This window comes from Catharus ustulatus, chromosome 9, assembly GCF_009819885.2.
Source record: "Catharus ustulatus isolate bCatUst1 chromosome 9, bCatUst1.pri.v2, whole genome shotgun sequence".
Lineage (NCBI taxonomy): Eukaryota > Metazoa > Chordata > Aves > Passeriformes > Turdidae > Catharus > Catharus ustulatus.
The window spans coordinates 13070818-13097783 of record NC_046229.1 but is presented as its reverse complement, the minus strand read 5'-3'; the positions used below and the strand labels follow the sequence as shown (position 1 = coordinate 13097783).

At 39.9% G+C, this 26966-nt stretch overlaps 1 protein-coding gene across 1 annotated transcript; it reads right to left on the bottom strand.

The window, feature by feature from the left end:
- Positions 1-1246: 1246 nt before the first annotated feature.
- GIPC2 (GIPC PDZ domain containing family member 2) lies at positions 1247-26966 on the bottom strand. Its single transcript, XM_033068059.1, has 6 exons — positions 26677-26966; positions 18901-19086; positions 15308-15488; positions 11990-12099; positions 11204-11285; positions 1247-2673 (listed from the first exon to the last, which is right to left on the bottom strand). Exons 1-6 carry the CDS (start codon positions 26914-26916, stop codon positions 2519-2521), a joined length of 954 nt encoding a protein of 317 aa, XP_032923950.1. The 5' UTR covers positions 26917-26966; the 3' UTR covers positions 1247-2518.

The following is a 26966-nucleotide window of genomic DNA, read 5'->3' as shown; positions in this document are numbered from 1 at the left end:
CTCACCAACATTCACCACATGCAATACACACTAACAAGATGTTTATTGTCCCACTCTGATCAGCACTTAAATAGAACTGTGTCTAAGAATTGTATGTCTAACTGATGTGGGAGATTTTTAGTGGGACATTTAGTGACATTTTCACTGTATAAAGCATCTAAAGGCATTAGTGTCATTACTGACTAGGTTTTAAAGGCTGTATTTTATTAGTAAACCAGCATTAATTTACTACACAAATCATTACAGAGAGAGGTTATTTATCATGCTTTATAAGGCAGTGTGATTTTCATGTGACAATTTATTTCATGCATGGCTGGAAAATGCAAATAATCTACCAAAATTAGGCAGTGATACCTGTCTTATGTGCTGGAAATAGTGAATGCTTTGAGAACACAGAAAAAGTAGGATATATTGACATGCTTTATTGCAGTAAATGCTAGTAAAATTCCAATAACTATTTAAATCTTAGGCTTGAAATAAACTCCACAAAAATAGGCCACTGTGACAAGAGGTAGCTCTCTGCAGAATTAGAGCATCAGAGATTATTTTTATCTTACTATTTTATCAGTGTAATGAGACAAATTATCCCCTGAATATAAAATGATTGAACAACATGAATTTCTCAAAATCAAATGAATGGCCAAAACACAAGAGGTTATCTCCTACAGGCAACATTTCATGCCTTGTCCATAGTACTTTTTTTCTCTTTTTTTTAAAGGAATTCTTAATTTTAATGTATTTTATAATCAGTGGCATGTTGGTAACTAACACTAGTGTACATAAGCACTTCCACGAAATTTGACATTTGAGTTTTATGATTTGAAACCAACAAGGAATTCTTGGCATTTCCTTTTTGCTTTTCACCTAGAAGTTTAAGGAACAAATTATATGGCCCACAACACTTTAACCCCTCATTACTATGAGTAAATCAGCTACAGTAACCCTGTACAAGACAGAAGATTGTGGGCTCACACTTGCAATTATTGAAAAGGAAGAAATGCTGAAACTCTTTTTGCAAAGCTATACATCTTCAAGGGCCCAATGAGCAATGGGATGTACAAAATTTTACCACCTCCTTACAGTTTCTTTAATTTTATTTTCAAGTTTCACAGAAATTTGCTGAAGTGGAGTTTAGAATACTTCCTCAGTAACCTAGTAATGAAAACAAGAACCTGTTCTCTCAATGATACTTCAATATGTCATGGTTTTAGACCAAAAAAAAAAAAAGTCACTGAAACAGAACATGTAAAATTATTGGCATAAACTTTATTTTAAAGAGATCTCTGCAATTCAGTGAAAGACATTTTCATCAGGTAGTGACTTAGAAAAAAAGTTTTGTAGCAATTATTATTTTTATTCTTATGCAAATATAAAAATACTAAAAAGGTATGACACCTTTCCAAGTCAGAACCCACATTCTTGTTCATTTGCAATAATCCTAGATTTATTAGTAAAAAATTAGTAGTTAAAATAAACATTTATGTACAATGTAATTGGAAATCCCTAACATCTAAGATTAGTTTCACATATTTTTCAGGGTCTCAGCATGCATTGTCATCCAAACTACAATTCTTTGTGACTCTACAACAGCATCTTTTGGGTTTGAATACCTTCAATATCTCTCTTGTGTTTCTATGTTGAAAAAACCCACAAACAAGAGGGGAACTCCATGGGATCTCAAGAAATCATTTAGCATACGCAAAGATCAATTAAACACTTAGTGGTACACTGTAGTCTCCAGTGCCAAATCACAGATATTATTCAAATACATTAATATCAATCAAAATTAACATTTATTTCTTCCTATGCAGTTCCTATTACAATAATATGGCATCTGAATAAAGCAGCAGCTTCCTGGTTTAAGCATTTCTACTCTACTTACCCTCAGTAATAACCCAGACAGCATATTATGACTCAAATGCAAGCAAGTCTTTCTCATCCAAAGGTCTTAGTTTCCATGTTTCAGAGGAATTTCTTTTCCCTGAATTTGGGTTCTAAAGAAACAGGGTAGCTTCTTCCCAGCTTTGCCTACAGTAAAAACAATGTCCAGGCCAAACTGTAAGAAAACCTAAGGCTTTAGGTTAATACATAGGGACAGCAGAAAACCAGGTAACTGCAGCATGAAGGTAGGTAGTTTCTCAACAACTTTATAAAGAGATAAAATAATTCAAACTTCTTGTTGTATATGCTTAACACTTTTCAGAATACTGGTATCAAAGTGTATGTACAATAAAAACTACCTAATTTTATTAAAATTTCTATATAAATACATCACCTTGACACTCTCCTCACAGTGATTCCTATACGTAAATTGAATGTTTTAAACAGCAGTTGTCAGAAGTTTGGGTTTACCTTCATTTCTACTAGAAACCCTCCTTTGCAAAGCAAAGTCTCAGGTCAGAATACTTGTGCAGATAACCGTCAATTCACATCAATAAAATTATTAAAATTCTGATGCATTTGCAAATCATTTTGTATTTTCAAACTTTCAGACAGGAATTGATAAACTGCACGGTTCTCATTCCAGTCGTCCTTGCTTAGCATCACCTATTGCTCCCCATACATCAAATACAAACTCATCTGGAAATGCAAAGTCTCCAAGAGTTTCATCCAATGCCACTGCGAATTCATCTGGGTTTTTCTTGTCTCTTCCAGCTTCCACAATTGTTGCGGCTGAAAAGCAACAAAACAATATAATGTAATTATCATGAAAGGTCAGTTTTGAACACCTGGTAAGGTCAGCTTAAGGAGATGCGAAGTCTATCAGATTAATTTAGGATTCAACAGGAATTATGTACTTTGAGTTTGTCCTTATGTCTCTAGAAAAGGAGAAAGTTACAGTAAATTCACGAATACAAGCCGCACTGACTATAAGCCGCATCTCTGGGTGTTGGCAAATATTTCGGTTTTTGTCCATAGATAAGCCGCACACGAATATAAGCCGCTTTGTCGTTCGCAGCGAGGACCCGCGTGCAATTAGAAACAGAACCGCGGCAGGGCGGGGTTTACTGGCTGAGCTAAGGCTGTGCAGGCTCGGCCCGCTAGGGGCCGCTGATGGGGCCAGGTGGTCCAGCACGGTGCTGCAGCTCGGGGCCGGCCGCCGCTGCCACTGGGCTCGGTCACCCCGGGTCGGCGCTGCCCTGCGGTGGCAGGCAGGGACGGAGCTTCCCCTGCTCCTACGGCAGCGGCAGCGGGCGGGGACGGAGCTTTCCCGCGCCCGTGGCGCCGGCGGCGGGCAGGGACGGAGTTTCCCCGCTCGTGCCGCGGCGGCGGCGGGCAGGGACAAAGCACCCCGTCGGCTCCCCGAGCCGCGGCAATGGCTGCGCGGGGCTCCCGTCGGCTCCCCGGGCCACAGCAATGGCGGCGCGCGCTTCCCCCCCCTCCCCGGGCCGCAGCAATGGCGGCGCGGGCTTCCCCCCCCCCTCCCCGGGCCGCGGTAGGGGCGGCCCGGGTCCCCCCTCGCCTCCCCGGGCCGCAGCAATGGCGGCGCCGGCTTCCCCCCCCCCCTCCCCGGGCCGCGGTAGGGGCGGCCCGGGTCCCCCCTCTCCTCCCCGGGCCGCGGTAGGGGCGGCCCGGGTCCCCCACCGCCTCCCCGGGCCGCGGCAATGGCGGCGCCGGGCCCCCCCCGTCTCTCCCCTGGGCTGTGGCAGAGGAGGAAAGAGAGCTCTCCCGCCTCTCTCCCCGCCCCCCGTGCTGCCTACAGGGAGCCAGGCTCCACCCGCAGTGCAACAAAGTAACGATTTGTAACAATCGCAAAATGCCGACTTTGCAGCTGCTCGGCTCAGCACTCTGGCAGGCACTTCTGAGGTTGTATTAGCCGCACCTGATTATTAGCCGCATTTCCGGTTTAGGAGCAAAATCTTAGTCAAATTGGTGCGGCTTGTATTCGTGAAATCACTGTACTTCTGAAAATCTCAGCCAGATAGGTCAAATTGTGCAGAAGCAAGAGAAAGGCTTTGCTGATGTGCACAACAAACTGGAGCCAGTAAACACTAGAAACATCTTGGTATGCCAGAAAATGAAAGTAGAGGAGTGATACAACAGAGTTAAACGGTGATATCCTGTATACCAATACTGTCCAGCATTTTCTCTTGTTTACCACAAAAGTATCAGAATTTATCAAGTGTTAGAGCTCACTTTTGAAATGGCTACACTGGGGCAGTTGCTTTGAACTGACTCCTTCCTAGCTGTGCTCATCCCTCACCTTTCGCCACTGCCGTTTCTCAGACTCCAGGAAAACTTAGAAATCTATCCCAAACAACACTGGATGCTGGCAACCCATGGATATTAGCGCAAATGAAAACTGTGAGGGCTTAAACTTCTCCTGATCATGACACCTGCACCACCATGAAGGCTGAAAAGAGTCAGCACAGAAGTTTCTCCTGGTTAAGCTGGGCCCAGAGAACCGCTGGCAGCAAGCTACCAGGGTTTGAGGGATGCAGAATGCTCTATAAAACACATTCAACACAAACAGCACTGCTGAATACAGTTTATTTTCAGGCCTGTATCTCTGCTCCACAGGCTCTCTTCACAGGAAAATGATGGTATAGCACAAGAGATGAAACATCAAAGTCTGCTTCATTTTGTGATTATTTTACACATCTGCCTTAAACTGCAAGGTGTCCTCCATCTTTTGTTAAACATCAAATAACCACCATTTTCTTCGTGAGCATATCAAATTCAAGTGTGAAATGAAGGATTTGATAGCTTCTAGCCTTTTCTTAGAGGAATGTCCAAATGTAAAACACATAATATAGTGCCTGAGAAAGGGAAGGAAATTTTGAAGCCACGGAAAAACATCTCCATTGGGGCAGTCTGCCATCTACCACATACACTGTATTGAATCAACATGGCAAAATCTCTCTGATAAAAACGAAAATAAACTTTCCCTGCTCTGAAGTTTTACTAAATTTATTTAACTTTATTTTGTTGACCTAAAACTCAGCTCAAATTTATTGACAGTTACAAACTTCTGGCAAACAGTACTTGCTGTTGTGCAAACACGTTAACAACTGTAAGCAAGCTGGAGCCACATCCCACATTGTAAACGTCAAAAACAGTAATTCTGAGGAAACTTGATGTTTTGCTTTTAACTGTGTTCAGATGTGAGGCTCCAAACACAATCACAGTGTGTCAAACCACACAAAGCTGTCCAAGGAAAATTTATGTAAATCCTGACAAATAAACTGCTGTGATGGAGGCAGTTCAAGTGTACCCCAGCTTCCTAGGAACCACTAGTGGTTCTCAAGGACCCTCAAGACCCTGCCAGGAGAAACCCTATCCCTGTGGCACTGATTTCCTCTGTGTCCCCCATGAAGTTCCTGGGACTACGATTCAGACAAGCTGGGATGGGAAATGGGCATTAAAGAGGTGACTCTTGTTCTGGTAAGTGGAAAACAAGGATTTGTTCTGTCAACACCACTCTGTATTCCCTGACACAAGAAAGTACTTACAGGGAAGTAAGCCTGGAGATAATGAGGTGAAAGGTATAATTGAAACTTAACAGATATCTGGATATCCAACAGGATGTGAGTTTACTTTTTACAGACAGAAAAGAGCTATGGAGGGCAATGTAAGAGCAAACATGTTAAGATATTGTCACACAGATATTTGGAAAAAGCTGCCATCAAAAGAGTAAGGATCTAGACAAGTGTTCAAGCAGGATGGGAGTAAAAATAGCCATTTTTAAGACAAATTGGCCAAGAGATATGGAAAAACCATAGAGACAGCAGCAATAAAACAAGACAACAAGGCATTATATCACAGTCCAGCTGCCCTAGCTGAAGCTTCAGAATTGCACATAAAATAAACTGTCATTAACAGAAAGTGTAACTTCAAACAGCTTTCTTTAAAGACTGACCTTCCCAAATAATTAAATAGAATCTAGAAACTGGTTTATTATAGATTTATAAAGCTTGAAAATAAAATCTAAAAACTTAGTGGATCAACTTTCAACCCAGTCAAGCAACAATCAGAACATCACTGGTGTGCTACAGTAGCCTCAAAAAAAAAGCTTTTAAAAAAGCATTATCATCTGAATTGAGTAAGTCTAATCAGCACTGCAGGGCACATGTCATGGACTGTATTTGCTGAAGCACACTCGCATTCCCAGATGCAGCTGATGTAGAGAAGCAGGCTCCTTGGAGCGGGCGCTTTCGGCAGCGCAGTGCTGACCTCCAGTGCCAGCCCGGCCACACTGCCACACATCCTTCTCCTGCATCCCTGGTTCTGCCTCTGCCAAACCCAGCCCTGCCTCTCTCTCTGCCATAGCCAAACCCAGCTCTGCCTCTCTCTCTGCCACTGCCAAACCCAGCCCTGCTGCACTGTTTCCATGCAGAAAGCTTCTCTGTCCCCCATGAACATTTTCCTGTTTGCACTCCCAGGGCAGCACAGCTGTTCAGAACACGCCAATTCACACAGCAACGCTGAACTCCCAGGGCATTCAGCAGAAGCTTGCCAGCTTGAAGAAAACTTTGCTGGGTCTCAGAGGGTAACAGCTTTGTGCCAAATTGTCTCCCCTCCCTTTCCCCCAGTGCTTGTAAGAGCTGCACAATAAGTGATAACAGGAACTTCATTCCAATTGAATATTTTTCCACAGTCAAAAGAGCCTCAATTGTTTTCAGATTTTCCTTTTTTTTTTTCATTTCACTTCAGGCAATGTTAATATCTGATTAATTTTTATATAATATGTGAAAAGTTCAGCAGTCTTAAAAGTGGTGAAAGGAATTAGAAGTTTTGTCAACTTTAGCTGAGAAGTTAGTACCAGTCTTCCCAGAATATGAATAAAATAATATGTTGGCTTTTCATACACAGTTCCTTTAAAATTACTTCAAAGATCTTTCTCAAAATCCTTATTTTCACTTTTAATAGACATGTAGGGCACAAGCCATAAAATCTACCTTCTGCCTGCCATTCTTATTATCTACTTTACATAGTGGTTTTGGTACCTATATCCTATACTGTACCTTCTTTTTTCAGAAGTCCTCACAGAAGCCTCAATATTTATTTAGCTGTAATGCTATTAGAAGTTATGCCTTCATCAAACATTTAACAAATATCATTCTGTCCTGTCACTCTAAAGCAGAAAATGAAGCATGTTATTGCAGTTTCCAGTATTTAACATTACTTGGTTTAAATTTCATGTTGAACACTGTCAGATCTAGTACTCAAGAACTATTAGAAATATTTCTTCTTGTTCCTTTTTCTTAAGTACTAATTCTTCTAGAAGTTTTTTTGTTTGACTGGACTTGCTGCCCTTCCTTTAATCAAAAAACTCCCATTATTCTTTCAGAGTAAATGAACAGCCATAAACAATGTATGTCAGGATGTATGCAATAAAATCCTTTGGGAAAGGAAGTCTGGTGACAGAAGGAGAATAAAACAACAGATTCAGGGAGAATTTCACTTCAGTTAAAATATCTAGATAAAAATATCTATTGAACATTGATGGGTTGGACTTGAAAGCAAACAGAAAAAGCCTGAGTAACAAAAATGGTTTAAACCTGTTAAGATATGGTAAGTTTGATAATCGAAGTAAAAAATTGAGAAGTAGATTTAAAATTTTTGAAACAAAGACAGAATATGCAAGGATATTTCAGCCTGATCTCAGTGGTGGAAGGTTACAAAACAGACTGTCTTGTGTGTGTCCCACAGCATGCATGGGACAAACAGGGGATCAGGCCCAGCCAGCATGGGTTTAGGAAAGGCAGGTCCTGCCTGACCAACCTGATCTTTTATGACCAAATGACCCACCCAGAGGATGAGGGAAAGGCTGTGCATGTGTTCCCCTGGGCTTCAGTAAAGCCTTTGATACTGCTCCCCACACCTTCTTCCTAGAGAAACTGGGAGTCCATGACTGCACCAGGGGATGTTCAGGTTGGATATGAGGAAAAATTTCTTCACTGAAGGGGTGGTTAAGCATGGGAACAGGCTGCACAGGAAAGTGGTGGAGCCACCATTGCTGGAACTATTCAATTATTACTGGGTGTGACACTTAGTTGGCATGGTGGTGTTTGGTCCAAGGTTGGACTCAGTGGTATTGGAGGTCTTTTCCAACCCTAATGATTCATGATACATCATGTCTGGTAATATTATAGAGAGCAGCAGAAAGGAAATAATCATCTAAAAGTAGAAAAACAGAAGAAAGGGGAACAAAGTATTGGTGGATGAAGCCAAAAGGCGCTGAAAAGAAATTTGGACAGGAAGTCCTTTTGCCATCATTTACAATCAGTAGCATTCTGGGGTTAGATCCAGGCTTCCTCCCACCTAGAATTTTTGGGATTAAATATAGTCCATAATAATTCAAGTCTTACTGATTTAATAAAAAATAAATGCCAATATTTTTCACTAACACTGTGTCCTGAGTCCCTCCTATTAATCAACTATTCAAATTCCTTTACCAGAAAGCATTCATAGAATTTAAAACAACCTGAATTATCTCTCAGCTGCGTATTTATGTTTTAAAGAATGCTGAAGTCAAGCCTTGGCCCAATTTCTAATGTGTCCATAAAATGGCTGAGGAATACATCTCTAGAGCCAACTGTCCCTCTTCTGGGTTAAGTCCAGTTTTCAGTACAAAGGAGTAACAAAGTAAAAAGGCAAAAATTAATCCAAAAGCAGGTATGTAAATCTCAACATCATTTAGATCTCTGCAAATGAAAATTAAAAAACTGTGCCAGAAATAAGTGCATGGATTTTCTTCAACAATTTCCAAGTATTTTGGTCCAGCTTAGGGATTTGTCTGTAATTTAATATTAGTTTTTCTTTCCTTTTTTCTAGCTTATGGTTTAAAACTGGGACACTGTTTCAGAATTCAATCACATCATGGAAGTGTCATTTTAATCGAGATGAAAGAGTAACTGACATCTAAAGATTCTGACAAACAGAAGTGCATGGAAGTGAGCAATGATTGAGATCTTAATCACTTGTCAGCTGCACATTGTGATGACTTGCATTTTCAACTAATCTGGCTTGAGTAATGAGTGAAATTTTGAGCTAAGTGGTGATTGGCATTCTCTGAATGAATCTTTTCCTCATATTTCATTTCCATGGGTGACTGATCACATCCAGTAGGTGAAAAATTGACAAGTGTTAATTGAACAGATTTGTGACAGGTGATTAGCTCTCCTTTCTTCAAGAATCCTAGAGCTGTTTAATTGTTTTTAAATGGTAAAGTTGGGGGGTTTGAGTCATCACTGTTGGCTGTTGATCCAGATTTGAACTTCATGATATGGCTTCAAAGGTGTAAACTAAAGCTACATGAAGTCTGTAGTCTTTGATTTCTGACAGCTTCTCTTGATTTCACTACCTTTTGGGGAGGAAAAGAAGAGGTGAGAGACAAGACAACCACCCAGCTGGGAAGAAAAGAGCCTCTCTATGAACAAAGACCTCTTCCTTCTTTGAGTATTCTTTTAAGGCTTTTTTTTTTTAAGTTTCCAAACTACTTACTGAAAGATGAAGGGCATTAGATCTTTCTAGAGGGAAAAAAAATTCAAGGAATTCATGGGAAAACTCTACCAGGTACTTGCTATTAACTCAACCATGTGTTGAAAGCTGAACTTCTCAGTCTACTGTGCAAGAGCCATCCTGTTTACAGTACTGAGAGCCAAAAATACAGGGAACACCAGTTCCCACAGGACTGTTCCCATGGACACCAAAAGCAGAGCACCTATAGCTGCTTATTCCTGTAGGGCAAGGAGCCTGGGGACCTTGGAAGTGACTTGCAAGGACAGGAGCTTCCAGAAACCCAGCCTGAGCCAGGACTGCAGCAGCTGCAGGACAAAAACAGCTCCCAGAGGGAAAGCTGGCAGGGGACTCAGAGCTTTGAAGCCTGAGCCAGAGCGGGACAGAGGCGCAGAGGATGCAGGAGTGAGATGGAACATGGAATTCTCCCTAACCTAAACATGGCTCAGCACCACACAGGCCTCCCAGGAGTGTATTATATGGCAGCAGCAGCATCATATATTAGAGTTGCTGGGAATAGAAATGTGGAGAATTTCTAGTTTCCTGCAAATAGGAAAGTTCAGATAGAACCTACAAAACAGAACTCAAGTTTTGGGCAGCTCTGCCCTCTCTTCTATGCCAGGAAGCCCACTTCTACCTTAGACTGAAGGACAAATACTGTTTTACCTATATTTTTTCCTGTGAAAAAACTAGTAGAATCTGCCAAACAGATGCTTGCTGGTAGGAGCAGACAACAAAGGCCTTTTGGCTATTCAGATAACCACCTTTTGTTCTCATTCCTCTCAGGGCCCCTCCAGCCCTGCTTCGCCCTCTGGAGCTTCATGCCAGACTATTTTCTCTTCTGCTTTGCCTTTTCCACTTCTCTCTCATGAAAGCTTTCTTTTCAAGATCCCTTTCCATTTAGCTTATTCTTTCCTTTTTCTGGCTGATTCTTTTAAGATATTACCATAATAATAAATACCTTCCTCTTTGTCTCAGTACCAGCAGTTCCACAAGATCCTAGGAGGACCACACCAGCCACAGGAGACTACAACAGCTAGACTGCACCTTCTTCCCACACAAATAAAAATTTCTATTTAGCTGTTGTCAGAATAACAAAGAAAAGCAACAACTGCAAGGACAAGTTTGGTGCATCTTTAAGGAACTGATGATGCTGGGGTTAAGTAGTTTCATTACAAATCAATGATTTTTATAACTATTAAATATTCTATAAGTTTTCTCATATTCATCAGAATACAGGTTTTAGAGATTTTGATAAATTTGTGTAATTATTGTGTCAGTTCCTTTGGTAAATAGTTGCTTGTTCACTGATGAAGATCTCAGGTTCAAACCTTAGCAATCAACTTTGATGTGTCTGTGCCAAGGGGCAAAAAAGCAAATAAACATACTTATCCTTGAGAATCCTTAACCATGGCACACACAAGATCCACTGGAAAATATATGCCAGAAAGAACACAGTGGTGACAGTTATAGCAAACAACTAAAAAATTCATGCAACAGTGTATAGATAACGTGCAGAAAGAATAGATTGATTGAGCAATTACATCATAAGGATTGAAGTGGGAAGGAGATTCTTTTATCAGACAAACTTGTTTGTAGAAACACAGGCAAGTTATTGAGACTGCAGGCTGGACAAATTTTGCTTCACTTACATCCAGAGACTACAGTACTCAATAAATTTTAGACCACAGAAAATGAGAAATTATTTAATCTTCTAGTAATGTATCTGCTAAAAACTCACCTAATTCAGTATCTCTTATGCCCATGTATGTTTCAAGAAGCTCATCCACTTTTTTAATTGCTTTTTCTTCAACTTCACTTGGCTTTGTTGGAATAAAGGGAGAGAAGAGCAAAAGTATGATTATATCCACGCAGATTTCAAAATAACCAGCAATGTGCCAGTGATTATCCTTAATCCCATCTTGGCCACCAAGATTTACAAAATCTACAGATAAAACACACTATTCCACTCTCCTTCCCTCCTCCCACAAACATGAGCTTTCCTCCCAATATCAAGCCACACAGCTCACACATTCAAACTGAACAGGGGCCTTATATCTCCTGACAATATAGATCTCCATCAAATCCTCATCAGCTTTAGAAGAGCCCAGAATAAGTAACATTTATTCTCCAAACTCTAATCCTGGTTTTACACAAATTCATGTCAATGTATCTAACTATCCTCTCCTAACAACCCTTACACCAACCCCATACACTTCTGTGTCAGAAATGGAACAAATTCTTCACAACCATCCCACCTCTTTCTGCACCCCCCTTCCCTCTTCAGCACTCCTTGGTCTAATCTACCTTAAATTAATCCACGTAATCCATGACACCTAAATATAGGTTCTCTGCTTCCAGGTTCTCCAGCCCCATCCTATGCCTGCTAGTCATCGACTTCAGGTGTTCTCTTTAGCCCCACCAGCTCTGTAACATCCATAATTTTCCTTCCTACTTATCAGCCTTGGGGAAGAATAAATCAGAAGCTAGGTGATTAAACTACTGAAGGGCATACACCACACCATACCATTTCCTCCACAGTAGCAGGGCCTTTGGTTCTCAGGCGAAGTGTTTCTCTCCCTTTGGAGATTTTAGCCTCTGACACAGTTCTGCCCTTGGACCTAGGTTCCAGCTTTTCTAAAGACAAAAAAAAAATCCAAACAAAAATAAAATACCAAACAAAATTATGTATACAGTACAACAGAATATGAGGTATCTGTTTTGGTTATTACAGTATCTTCACATTTTATTCTAACAGAGATCTAAACTATGTAAAAATCTAATAATAAATTAACTATTCTAAGTATAGCTTTGCTGACAATTTCTTGTCTTTAAATTCTAATATCTTCTCAACTGCACAGAGGCTGACTTCCACTGACCAATATATCTAAGCAGGCCTATGGCATTCACTTCATATATGCACCTTGTATCATTTTATTTCCCTATTCTACAGAAAAGTATTTATATCTTTATATTAGATAGTGGCTGAAGTCACCAGCCAACTGCTGATTTTTTCTGGTCTTTACAGACAGAATACATAGCAGGTTTAGCATTGCAACATTTCTATCTTTCACTGATGCAATGGTGCAAACACTCCTGCTAAGCAGGTGATGATGAGCCACATTTAGCTGAGCTAACAATTTGCTTATCAGCACCCACAGCGGTGAAGTGGCCATAAGCAGATCTGCGGGAGGTTTTCCACTGGTTTCACCAAACTTATTTCACAGCTGATAAATCTCCAGGAAGAGTTTCTGGTTTACACAAAGTTTCCTTTACCTGAATTCAGCTTTTCTTGTTTAATCCTGGGTGAGGGCATCCTAGTTAGCAACTGGAGCATGGAATCATTTAAGGTTTGGGTTTCTTGTTCCAGGATGCAATTTTACATTCAAGAGTGGCAAGGCTTTAATTTACTTACTGACATGGGAGTTACATAGTGAATCTGGAAAGTGCTAGAAGAGAGGAGACAATCTTGCAGAACTGCTTTTAATTGTCCTGTTTTATCTAACAGATTATTCCTCCTCTTAATATCAGGCCTTTCCAATAACCTCTTCTTGAAGGCAATACATTAACATATTATATTAGTTTTGCTCAGATAGATTTCAACTCATCATTCTTGCATAACTAGCCACAAATCTAGATTATTATGCTGAACAAGCCTTGAGAAGTAAATTTTTATTAGGTTTTACAATACAAATAGGTATGTCACAGTCCCTTAGATACATACTTAGGATCAACACTTTTTCTTAATCCTTTTCTTGCTTCAAGGACAGTTTAAAATATCCTTAAGATTGTCATCATTTCTGCTAGACTTGTTTCAAAAGTAATTCCTGATAAAAATAACATTTTTAAAGTCTGTCACCATTATCACCTTAAAACTCATGATTTGACATAACCTTTATTTGCAGTACTTCAGACCAAAACACTCTGGCTATCACAAACTATTTATCATGTCCACATAACTAAAATACAGAGTTTGTGTTATGCTGCTTTTACTTTGTTTCTATTCATTTTTCACAATTCACAGAGGGCCAGCTTGTGACTGGTACAAATCTTTAGTTCTGTGCTACAAGCCTTGCCTAGAGTAGCTGAGACAGCCTGTGTGTACATGGCAGAAGGATGTCCAAACAATAAATTGCACTTATTTCACATTCTGCTCAGAGGAAGAAAAATAAAAATAATTTCACACAGAGGCTTGTCTCTTATTTCTGTACTGTCACCAAATTCCGTTGAAATTAACAGGAATTCAGCACCTACTTGTCCAGCAGGATCTGGATCTTGTCTGTCATCTCCTCTGGGGCTAATCTTAGTGCTTAAGCTGCAGCTTAAGAATTATCTTTGTGCCTGAAGCCTAACTGCAGGATGTTTTAACCTACTGAACACTGCAACTTGCAAGTTAATTCCTGCAGGGTAAAATACATCGTGCATCTTCCAAAAAATCTGTCCACAAAGCTCTGGTTGCCTCTTAAATCAATGTCAGAAAAAAGGTATTACTGTGAAATTAGTGCATTTCCTCCTCTACATCATAGGCAGACTAAAAGGTATCTTCAGTCACCTGACTGAAGTAAATACTATTGAATTATGGCTGAAGTCATCAATCAAATGCTGATTTACCCTGCTCTTTACAAACAGACTGTAATACTTCTAGCACTGAACACAAATTATAGTCCCATATTAAAAAAGGTATTGCTGCATTACTAATTGTGATAGACAATATATGCAATTCTTTAGCATAATGTATAACATACACATTCACTTGACTGCAGTACCTACTTATATATAAACATATTAGAGATCAACTCATAACTCATTCTTCACAAAAGTAGCAAAAGCAAAAAGAAATCTTTGCATTTCTCTCATTTTCAATTTCTGCTGCTATTCTGACACCAAGTGTCAAGACTGGTGTATAACAGTAGCTGTAAACTACTAACACAATAAAAAAATTTGAAAAACAAACATCTAAAAATTTTTGCTGCTGTAGTGAAGATAGTGAAATTCAGTTGTCTGTTATTGCAGGTGTGCAGAAGGCCTCATACAAATTTATGATTTAGCACTATTTTGAAGTTTTTTTACACGAAAATACTGCATGATCTGGGGAGTAGGTTAACAAAATTGAAATAAATTGCAATTCAGTGTCTTGCAATTCAGTATTTTGACTGCCTGAGCAAAACCTCCCTTGCCTGTTTGTTTGCTACCTTGATAGAATTTATATATACAAGAATTAGCAGTAAGTTTGCATTCCTCCTATTTAAGCAGCACTTGCAGGTAGGAAGCAGTGACAGAACTTTGCAATTCTACTTTCTTCCAATTCTGCTGCATTCCTGGAAATACACAAAAAGGCTGGGAAGATGAACAACAGGCAGGCAGGCAGCAAAGGAGGTGCTCCCAGACAGAGCTGCAGACTCCTTCTGCATTAGAGAGCACAGACCCCAGTAATGGGTACAGAAATAGAAAAGTCTGACACACAGAACAACAGGGATTATGTATCAATAGAGGAATAAATGGGGTTTTGAGGATCAGGACATCAGTGAAGTGATCCATGCTTTAAAACTGTACCTATGAAACAATTCCTGTTCTTATTTTGCAACATCATGTAGTGGCAAAAGAGACTGACTGAGGCTCAGGCTGAGGTAACCCACACCAGGATGACTGCTGGAGAAAGCAAGATGGAAGAAAATTCATTCATAAATATTCCACTTCAAAGAAAAAAACTAAATATACTTTCTTGTAGTCGTTATGTTACCATAGGTGGCCACCTGGCTGCATTCTGAAAATAAACTCACAGTGCAATGGAATTGTTGGGATTTTACTATCAAGGTGTTTTACTAAGCAAGGCAAGGTCACTCACCAAATGCTTTCAAAGGCTCTACCAACTCCATCTTAAACTTCTGACCTTTCTCCAGATCTTTTAGCATTTTGGCAACTTCATAATGCCGACACTCTGACACATTTTTTCCGTTTATGGTCTCTATGTGATCACCCACACAGACAGTTTTGGTTTGGTCCATAAGGCTGCCTTCTTTGATTCGCTATTGTTTATAGGAAAAACAAAAAACAAAAACAAAAAAAACCACCAGAATTAGAAACATTTTAAAAGGTGATCGTTTTTAAGAGGTGACACCACCAAGTTTCAAGAATGCCAGTTAACAATATCAGTACACTGAGCTTATTATTCCAGCAGTGTTTTGTCTATAAGATTATCATAAAACATTTTGAAAAGCATTGTTTTTCAAACAAAGTATTTTAATAAGCCTTGAATACACAATCAGACCAGGGACAAAAAGAAAGCAACCACACTTTAGAAATAAAGGGTTTTGAATAATATATTTTTTCTGCTTTAAAACAGATCACATACATACCAGTAATGAAAATGGCTATTCAAGCTTTTGGGATTTTTCTATTTAATAGCTTTACAAGAATAGGAACAGAATTTTTCTATTCTCAAGTACAGTCCAGAGATTCAGTAAAAAAATTATATACTGCAAAGGGCTGATGTTAATAAGACCCATCCCCAGTGGTGAAGCTACTATTTTCCTCAGCAAGCCATACAGCTGTATATTAAAGGATATTCTCTGAAATAATAAAGAATAAGGAAGTCATCTAACTGCCATCTCATAGAAAACACCGTCTAAAGGTCATAACAGAAGTTACAGCTTTTATGAAGTGCAATTTAAAGAGTATGGAGAAAAACCTTTAAAATATCTCTATGATTTATCACACTTTCAATTTCAGTGATGCTGTTTATTGTTGTTGCATGCTGTCGTGTGTGTTCATCGTGTGCATACATCACATCAGCCATTATTATATGGCTATTGCATAGAAAAGCTATGACATAGTAAAATCCCTTCTATTTTGCAGATACAAATTTCATTCTAATGTGCTCCTAAATAATCTTTTCAACGAAGATTGACGTGGTTCAGGCTAACTTTGCATGAGATAACAGTGAGACAAGGCAGATAAACACATTGCCACCTCCCACTGTAGCCAGCCTGGCTGTGCAATCCTCCCAGGAGCTGCTCCCAGCCCCTGCGCATGTCTGAGCCCACACATGTGCCTCCACCTGAGAGTCAGTGGGAAGTGTGAGAGCTCTCACTGTCCTAGAGTCAATGATTTTAAGATTCAGGCTGAGTTTAACTCTCTCTAGCACCAAACAGAAGCCTATGGTGAATATGGACATGGGTATTGTACACACCAGAAACCAAATGTGCCAAGTATCTTTCTGTTACCAGACTCAAAACCTGTCCCACTCAGCTTCAATTCATGTTTAGCTCTGCATGTTGAATATTCATGTAGCTTTTCTTCTGCACTTGGATCCCAGCACTAAAAACGTTAAAATAATATTCACTGGCTGCTATTTGTGTCACTTTTTATCATCACTCCAAGTTAACTGACTGAGACAGTTGAGCTACATTGTCACAGTAATTAAGATGCAATTGCCTGTATTTTAAGTGCTCTACAGTCCATTGAGAAGCTATGAGGATCTGTATTTCCTATGCAATGCCTACTCCATTTGCTAATGTCTCCTTGTACACCACTCAGTCACACTTCAAGTTCTACTGTTGTTCTTTGAATGTGAATTTGACTCCATAATACTTTTTCCCACCTGCCCATGTACCCCAAAAACAAATTTATGAGAGCAGAATGACACCAGGTTTTGTCCTTGGTAAGGCAAAACAAGATTAAATTTCATAGAAAAAACCCTGTCACTCAGTGTCAGGTTTATAATTGGTCGGGTTACCACGTCACACCTAGAAGCCTCCCTGCTATTCAAAATGCAGTAAAATAACCACAACCCATAGGAACCTTCAACAACCCAAACAGTAAATTTAGTATTAATTTTTAATTAGTTACAAATTTTCAAGTAAAATATATGCATATAAGCAAAAACAATTCTATAAAACTTTAGAGATAGTCTCTGCTTAGTCATTTACCCAGACTACGAATTTTTTTAAAAAAAGATGCAGCTTTAATTTTGTATAGGTGTTTTCTGTACTGGTTTAAAAGATCCATTAGCTAACTCTGCAACAACAACAAAGCAAGCTCCTAGAAACTCTTTAAAATTTATGCAATCCTTGAAGACCACACCATTTTCATTACAATGTTTATTATTAGACCAGTACATAGAAAACCATGTATTTGCTCAGAGGAGTTTTACACAATTTACTGGAAATTATAGCTTGTCTGGCTACTGTTGTGAGGGTTTTCCAGTGTGCTCCAATTGTGCAGTAGTCTGTGTGAGGGCTGTTCTCTCTGCCTGTGACCAACCAAGCACAAAGGGAGTGTCACTGCCCAGTGCTGCACACATGAACATTGCTCACTGAAGCACTGCTTTCAGTGCCTTCTTTTAAAATGCCACATAAGCAGCAGCATGACTGAATGTTATGGGCTCTATAGATGCCATCACTAGAAATTCACAGTTCTATGTCTATAAGCATAAAAGTTAGGCTATGATTTTGCCAATATGCTTAGTGAAACCTTCACTGCCTCTTGACTTTCACAAACATGACCTCAGTCACATTTTTCCACAACAAAGACAAGCAAACCGATTTCAAAACCGTGTCTTGTTTTATAGCCACGGTAGCTAAGGAATGAACAGAAATACAACCTCTCCATACAAGAAGCTCTGTTTAGAATGAGAACAGTGACTGGAGCAGCAGTAATCAAAGATAATTCCTAATGCCTCACTAGTAATGGGTAATTGCAGTGTATTAGAGCAAAGAATGTCAAAAAGTAGAAAATGTGATTAAAGTTCCTAGTACCTAGTCTAGCAAGAAAGGCAGCATCATTTCCTCAGCCTCTACTTGTCTCAAAATACATTGCCTCTAGGTCATACAGAAGAGGAGAAGAAAAGCAATTATGATCAATATATTGTATATGTTAGAGCCCATACTTGCTACTCAAGTTCATTGTGGCAAATTCTGTTAATCCATATCCTTGCACTTCACCCTAAGGCAACAATACTGGAAAGACGATAAAGTCACTATACTTGTCCCTACTCTTGTACAGCACAAAGGCTTCTGCCCTGGGAACACCAAAGACTGAAATAGCATGATTTCATTATGACATGAGTGACAGAAGTTCTATAAGCATCTAATAAATGACATCAGAAAATCAGTTTAAAACAGGAGGGGGCAGATGCAAGCAGTATCTTAACACCTACCACCTCAGGGTAGCTCAGGAGATACAATGGTCTCATTGTAAAGCTGATGCACATTACTGAAGCCATGAACAAATGAACTGATTTTGAATGACATGCAGTACAGATTAGCTGAACTAATTTTGAATTATGCACCTAAAGAAAAGCAACTTTTATCTTTACTTACCATATATATGATAATAAAAGATTTTATAGTTCTAAAGGATCATTAAACCAATAATTGTACCTATTATAGTAACAGGAGCTTCTATAGAATAAAGTATTGCACTGGTTATTAAGTTTACCTTTATAAAGGCACAGCCAGTTCCATTGTCTGTAATGGTAAGCCCCAGCATATCATCAGTTTTAAGAACTTCCACTTCTTTTCGTTGTCCTTTCACATGGGCAAATATGAAATCTTCAAGGCCAATTTGTGCACCTAAGAGTTTGTCCATATCAACTTTATGAGTGTTCAAAGTGCAAAACATGATCTGTGCAGAAGGAAAGCAAACACATTAACAGTGTATTAGGCTTGGTGAGCTTGACAGGAAACTAAAATGAGAGTACAGGTCCCTGTGACAGGTCCAGAGTTAAAATGATCCCCCTTCTTCTCCAGTAGTACCAGGAGAAGGGATAGTCTCCATCCACACACAAGAAAGCATCAGTAGCTGAAACTGCAGGTGAGAGCTGGCAAGGAACATACTAAATAGACCTACCTGTGTGAGCAGCCTCTCAAGCTCTGTCTCAGCACTGAGAGGCATCTTGAGCTGCTACAGCTTGCAGCAGAGGTCAGAGTAAGCAAACTGAACAGCCATCAGCATCTTTTGCTTCATCATTCACACACCTCAAATTCCACCGATTCAAAGATCACTAGGGACTACTTTAAGACTTGATTGGTTGAAAGCAATTTAATGGGACAAAAAAATTAAAAAGAGAGCTTATCAAAACAAAAGAGTCATGAGAGAGCATGAAATGCTTTTTATTGCTCCATGTGTTCCCTCATTAGCTCAGAGCACATTGTCTCCAATGGGCTTGCTTAGTTCCTACCCTTCATCATCCCTAAAAGGTCATCCCTTCTACTGCCGTTCCAGTAAAAGCAAGGCTTAATAAAAAGGTCAAATTGCTTCTTTATAAATCAACTTTTCTTTGGGATTTCCCTTCAGCACTGGATATCAGGCAGTCCTTTTTCTCCCTACACTTATGCCAGTTCTTCAGCAGGGAGGTTTCTTCTCCTAGGTACAGGCAGGGTGAGAGCAATCCATCCATGCTGCTTGGGAACAGAGATGCTTTTGCCCACCATGGAGCTGCATGAAGGAGTTTGGCCAAGCCCAGCATGCCCATCACAGCTACAGCAATGGCACATGCCCAAGCCTTTCCAAGCTGCAGCAGGAGAGGAGTGAGGGCCAAGGGAACTACACAGCTCCCTCCTGGGCAGCACCACAGAGCACAGTGAGCAGCCAAACCAGAGAAACTCTGTGCTCCAAGAGAAACTTGGAGAATCCTTAAAATCCACTTCACTGAGGCAAGGACACAGGTTTTCCACACCAGAACACTACACACTTTTTCTTTCCTTCTGGCATCACTGGCACCAACCTGTTTTAATCGATTCCAGGTCAAACGAAGAGCAGGTACTTTTACTGATGTATTTCACAGAGAGCATTCAAATTTCTGGAGCTTTCTAAAACTTAGATTCTGTAACTATGTATGTAACTATGGGAGTTTTAATCTTAAGAGACTGAAAGTTAATGGAGAGATTATGTTTCTTGATGGAGGTCTTGTTTAGTTGTTTTTAAAAACAAAACAAACAACCCCCCCCACCAAACAGCCTCACTTCAAGGGCTACTGGCTTATCTCATCTAATCCATCAAACATCCACTGCAATCTAACACCTTATTTAACAATGAAAGTCGTAACAGCACACCCTTAACACACATTTCTTTTATTTGCTCAGGTAATGCAAAGGTTTTCAGTTAAACAATACTCCAGATAAAACAAAACCTAGAGAAATTAATCTAGTTTTAAGTATAAAATTGAAAAAAACTCTCTAATTACAAGCTCTTTTTCTAAACTAAAAAATTAAAACAGATGATGTCAAGTCCACATACACATTTTCAGCTCTCTCAAGCTACATAATCCTGCCAGTTTAAAACGGCAACTCAGCTCTCTGTTCATTGTTGCTGCAATGAATAACAAGCACTGTCTTTACATTTTAGACATTAGCATCCTTCATCTGACCTTGTCAAACAGACAATCTAGTAAATACTGTCACACCTTTGAATAGATAAAATTGGCAACAGAGCAGAAATGTGATATTTAGAAACCTGATCCAGAGTTTCTCTTTATAGATCTTCATCTGGATGGCATTCCTACTACAGCCTATAAGTCTGCAGAATTTTTTGTGAGTCAGTTCTGTGCTAACCACAAGGTTGAGGGAGCATCAGCCAGTCAAAAATAAAACTTAAATCATTCTTCATCCTCTTCAGTGAACAACTGCTTTTTCTCAGAACAGATGTATGCAAAGAGTAATGTACTAAAGATGTATCTACCTAGAAAGATCTATCACTACACCATGTACCAGTTAAAGCATAGTTTTATTTGTACACAACTGAGACCTATTGATTCAAAATTGGTATTTTTTCATAGAGCTTACAAAAGTTTAATATTGGTACCTAATGACAGATTATATATTTGAATACTTAAAATGACAGCTTCCACTCACTCAAACTTTTTCATATTTTTAATAGTAATTTCCTTATTCAAAAATGAAGCAAGAAAAAAATTCAATGTGCAATTCTCATTGTTAAGTCTTTTCTGTCCTTACCCTAAAACTTCATAGGCATTTGGTCTTCAACTCAGCACACCAGTAGTGTGAATATTTCATGCCAACTTTAGCAAGATATTATAAATCAGAACTGTTATATCAGTCACACAGTATCTAGGATACCTCCTTCACCAAGAGTTATCCACTGCAGCACTCAGAACAAGGAAATTCCACATCGCTGCACTACTTTATAAAATAGTTGTGTCCAATAAGGTTATTAACAGATTATTCCCTGCCTCCATATTTTCAACTGGAAGAGACCACATTAACCAACAAAATCAGGGCTATACTGTGTATTATATAAAGAAATGGTATTAGCTAAGAAAAAGAGGGTTACATGATGTGTTATATAAAGTATATATGCAGTACCATATTGCACATTCTATATATTAATTATACTCTCATCTTCCATATTGAGCTGACATCTCAAGAAGAACTCAATAGTAAGTTGATTGATAGATTACCTACTCAGAAGCTATTGAAAATGTATTAAAAATCTCAGATAACTTTACAGAGATCATAATCACTTTCTGTTTAAGAGGTAGGGAACTGGGAATTTTAATTCTGAGTAAGATGTAACACCCACTGACATATTTCCCTATATATGTAGATGTCATCATATCAAGAAATCATCACCAACGCATTTTCTGGAATCACTCACTCTATCTTCCCCAAGGAAAATGTGGGAGCCTTGACCAGCTTCAGCAACAGCAAGAGTAACCAGCTCCTCCAGGTTCTAGTGTGCTTTTGTTACTGTCAAGTATTCAACCTGGTCAATACATTCAAACTCTTATAAAATAAGCATTCAGTGATTTGCTGTGTTTTGGGATTTGATTGGAGGTTTTTTTGGTGGGTTTTTTTTTGTTTTGTTTTTTTGTTTAGGGTTCGTTGTTGGGTTTTTTTTTTGTACTCAAGTATTACAGTGTAAGTTCTTCCATCCAATTATTTCCACACTAATATTTCAAATACTTTCAATTACAGTATTTGAAAAAGACATAGCAAACATCATATGCAATATGGGTGTGACATTTAACCACTGCTTAGGGAAACAGCAAACAAACAATTCTTGCCATAGGGTTGGGAGGAGGTGTTTTGTAGGGAGTGTTAAGTTTGCTCATTTAAAGTATTCAATCTGTAGGCGTGATTGTGAGCAATTTGTTTCGACAGATAAGCATAACAAACTTCCAACATTTTGATGATGAAGATTTCACAAGCTGACTCTTTCCTCTAAAACACACCTGAGATTTTTTATTGTTAAAAGGACAGTTTTGTTCAGAAAAACAAATTTCAGCAGCGGCTTATTTGTCGGTAGTCTTTCATAAAAGTTTAAATTGAACAGGTTTAAATCAAATACTTGTATGAAAGTTTAATGTGGCTCAGCCTCACCGTATGCTTGCCTGTTTAGCATGAGGAGGCAAGGCCTGTGCAACAGCAGCCCACACACAAGCTCAGCAGCTGCACTCTTGTTACTGGAAGAGAAAGAGGGAGCTGCATTTCTTCCCTTATGCTTTTCCTGAATTAAACCTTGTGATGCAAAATTCCTTCCACTGTGAAAGAAACCTCAACCTCCAAGGGCTCTGGACAGACATAGCCACTGAGCACTAAGTTTAGTTCACTAGCCCCACCACATTTCACCTTTCAAAGCAAACAAAATAATCAAAAGACAAATTGCAAAGGAGACAAACCAGAAGTCCATACAGCTTCTGTGGGTTACCATTCCCTTCTTATCTGATCAAGAAATAGCCCTGCTACAGCTGGACTTTAATATCCACGTTCTCAGTGCCCGATTAGCTACTCTGAATACTTTAAAGCCCTACCATGTGCTCTCACAGGAGCACACCACCACCAAATGCTTTAACAGACCCACATTGTCCTTCAGTCAGTGCTCATTTATTTATCATACAGGCTGCACCCCGCACTTTCGCCCATTCCCTGCTACATTCCCTATAGTTACAGTGGAGTAGTAATCCTAAAAGGCCAAAGCTACACATAAATACTTTTTCCAACTACTTTTCCTACTTCAACCTCCGTAGAAAAAATAGGGGGAGATATTTCTATTATTTATGCAAATAGAAACATACACGTAACTCTGTGTGGGTTGTGTTGTTAGTTAAGAGTTGCATCTATCTATCTATATTTTTTTTTAGCTCTATGCTTTCTTGTTGAAAGCCTATTGAAGTAATCAAGTTAAAAGTCAAGAAGAATGTGATCTACCTCAAACAACACTCCTAATAATGATGCTGGAAATTACACAACTACATTTTTTATGTAACTTTAGTCAGGGGTTTGTTCTCCTTTACCCAGAGGGAGGGGAATTTAAGTTTCTCATTACAAGACTCTTCACCTGGATTTAAAATTTAAAATTTCAACATCGCCAGATTGGGAGTAGCCAGAAGATACACAGGAGATAAGCGAACATTAAGGACCATTACTCCTGAACATCACCCCCTGGTACTGCCAGAGACACCTGGTCTGGGAAAAGACTGATAAAAAAACAGATGAATGAGGAGCAAATTAGCATCAAAGGCGAGGGGTCAATAACCAATAGGAGATCGAATACAAAGAACTGCATAATTTAAGAACAATGAACAAGAATTTCTTTGGGTTTTGCCTGTATGTATGAAAAATTATGATAAGGAATTATATGTGATGGAATGCTTTTCACTGCACAACCTGAGCTTGTGTGGATGAAATTATTTGTACTGCACATCCTGGTCAGAATAAAGTAATGCATTAATTCTCTAACATAAAAAAATGTTGGAGAGTTTTTGTTTTTGCCACAGTTTCAGTGACAATGACACAGGCAATCTATTGCTAGAAGCCATATTCACTCCTCCTCCCTGTGGCAAGAACAGTCACGTTGGATAGAGAAAAGAAGAAATGCTGACGTGGTAAAAGTCAGAGAGGTAGTCAGAAAGGGAGGCTTCTGCCTACCCCTCAGCTCAAAAGGGGCAACAAGTATATATTCACCTAGGAAGATGGGTGAAGAATAACATACCTACAAGAAAGGATGAGTACAGCAAAAGCCTCAGAAAGCTGCTATTGCGTCTCACTCCTCCACAGACACCTAGCAAACATCCCCTTTGAAGTCACACCCACCTTGTCCTGTCCCCATCCTACCCGCCCTGCTCATGATCCAGGTCTACACAGAAGTTTCTGTCAGTGTCTGTCCAACAAATATTGTGTTTTATATAAACTTCCCTCTGCCCCTGTTGGCAGTCAACCACAGAACCTGGAAAGGGTACTCCAGCAGAAGCTAAACTGGTGTGATCCAAAGAGGAAAAGAGGTGCTGCAACCATGTGAGGTCAAAAGGAGAAGTGACAGATTACAAGTAGAGCTCATTCAGAACCATATTTAAACACTTAGGCAGGAATTTATCCAAGATTCCATACTTTTGCCTACCCTCTGGTAAACTCATATATCATATTAAATGCATTCACTTCTGCAAAAGGCATCGGAATGCTCTCTACAGAGAGCTCTTCCCCTCCACTCCCCCCCAGTGTTTTCCAGCTCAAGCCACCACAGGGTAGAGATCTCTGTGATAGGACCTGTTTCCAAAGGCAGTCGGGTATCACAGGCTCCAGCAGAGCCGGGTCACTGAAACTTTCCTAGACAGGTAACACCTACAAATGGCATTTGAGTACCTCAGCGTCTTTCAGTTTGCCGAGATGTAGCTTCTGGCATTATTCTTTACATCAATTTATCTGTCCAAAAGCAGTTTTAATAAACAGATAATACCATTTAAAATAAATTCTAATAAATTCACATTTCTTGGCTGTTCACTGATCTATCTTGTCTCTATGCAAAATTCTGTTGCATGACTCTCTGGTTTGAATTCTTCACTCTGTTATGCCTCCTTTACACCAGGAAATATTTTTATTTCACATAACTTTCTTAAAGCCAACTGAATTTCTAGAGTAAAAGGTTTTAAGTTCTATGCCTCCAGCAATAATTCCCTATCCATTTTTAGCAATAAGCCACTTAAAATTTAAAAGGAATGAAGTATTAGGGAGAAGAAGAAAATAAGAAACTTCTCTAGTGTGACACAAGGCTGGCAATGTATGCCCATGATATGTGGTGCTTCCTCTAAAACCTCTGAGAGTGTCAGATTGTATATCTAGCAGGAGAAACAGGAGCGCACCATTCATACAAAATTAAATTTCTCTGAAAACTGTTCTTAAGTCAGTGGAGCCAAAAGTTCAACAGTGAAAGGAAGAAAACTAAAATAGAAGACAATTTGGTAATTATGAGAACTTGAGAATAAAAGGTATAACTGAGATGGAACAGAACAAAAGGGGAACAGCAGCTCAGGATGACAAGAAAACAAAGGAGCAGAAGGTCAGAAAGCAGCTGGGAAGGTCTGGGACATGGATGCATTGCCTCTTAATTACTTAATGCAATAGTGACTGGTTAAACTGTATTCACTGCTGCTGCCACTTTCCCTTTACAATTTACTGCTTGAAATGCTATGTCAGGCCACAGCAAACCCAGAACAAAGCCTGTCGTAGTAGCAGTCTTCACAACTTTTTAAAAAGTAATCCACAAAGAAGAAAACAAGGAAAGCTGTACAGCCACACGTAGGCATACTGAAATGTTAGCTCTCTGTTTCAACTTGCCACTCAGAGGTTAAGGTTCACAGAACCACATAGGAAGAACTTGATATGGCCACTACCTTTTAACTAAGAGAAAACAATGCATTTACAAACACAAATGAATCATTATCCAAACAAATGTTTAGAACATGGCTCAGGAAAAAAAAGATCAAAAGGGCAGCAGAGCTTAAAAAAGAATCCTTTCACAGACTTAAATAACTCCATTTGAACCGTGAGCCTTTTAAAAATAATTACCTAAATAAAGTAGAAAACTTTCCAAACATCACTTTCGGCTGAAATTTTAAAATGCAGTACTTTTCAGGGCGTTTATACCACATCCCCTCCCCTTCCAATGCCTTCATTCTGGGTATTTAGCCTCATAATCCGTTGTCCCTTTTTTAACTGGAATGAACAGTGCCTAAGAGCTGTGTCAAACAGCAGCTGGCAACAGGGCAACCGAGACACCGGAGTTCTGGTCGTTGTTTTTACCACGTAAGAGCTACATGCAGTCACACTTATGTCTCTTCCCGCACGGTACCGCTCATGTGGAGCAGCAGATGGAGTTTTTCCCTCCCACGAGGCGCTCAGCGGGCAGGTCCCGCCGGCCCGCGGCAGAGGATGCCCGGGGCAGGGCGGCTGCGAGCAGCCCTGGGCGGGCGGGCCCTACCTGGGCGGGGTCGATGCCGAACGCCGCTCCGATCCGGGCGTACAGCTCGCGGGCGCTGCCGAAGCCCTCCACGCGGCCCGTGGGGCTGCCGTGCGCCAGCTGCGTGTGGAACTGCAGCCGCGACGCGCCGGCCGACGGCGCCGGGGCCGCCGCGGGGGCCGGGGCCGCCGCCTCGCTCTCCACCAGCTTGAAGGTCTCCTTGGACTTGTCCTTCTTCTTGCTCCTCAGCCCCAGCGGCATCTTCCGCGCCGGCCCCGGGCTCCTGCGGCCACTGCCGCCCGCGCTGGACT

Coding starts and splice junctions, on each gene's coding strand:
- GIPC2 (XM_033068059.1), bottom strand. CDS start 26,916: ATGCCGCTGGGGCTGAGGAGCAAGAAGAAGGACAAGTCCAAGGAGACC. Junction 15,489..18,900: donor CTGGCTGTGCCTTTATAAAG/GTAAACTTAATA, acceptor TATAAACAATAG/CGAATCAAAGAAGGCAGCCT. Junction 2,674..11,203: donor CATAAGAGATACTGAATTAG/GTGAGTTTTTAG, acceptor GTTGCTTTTCAG/CCGCAACAATTGTGGAAGCT.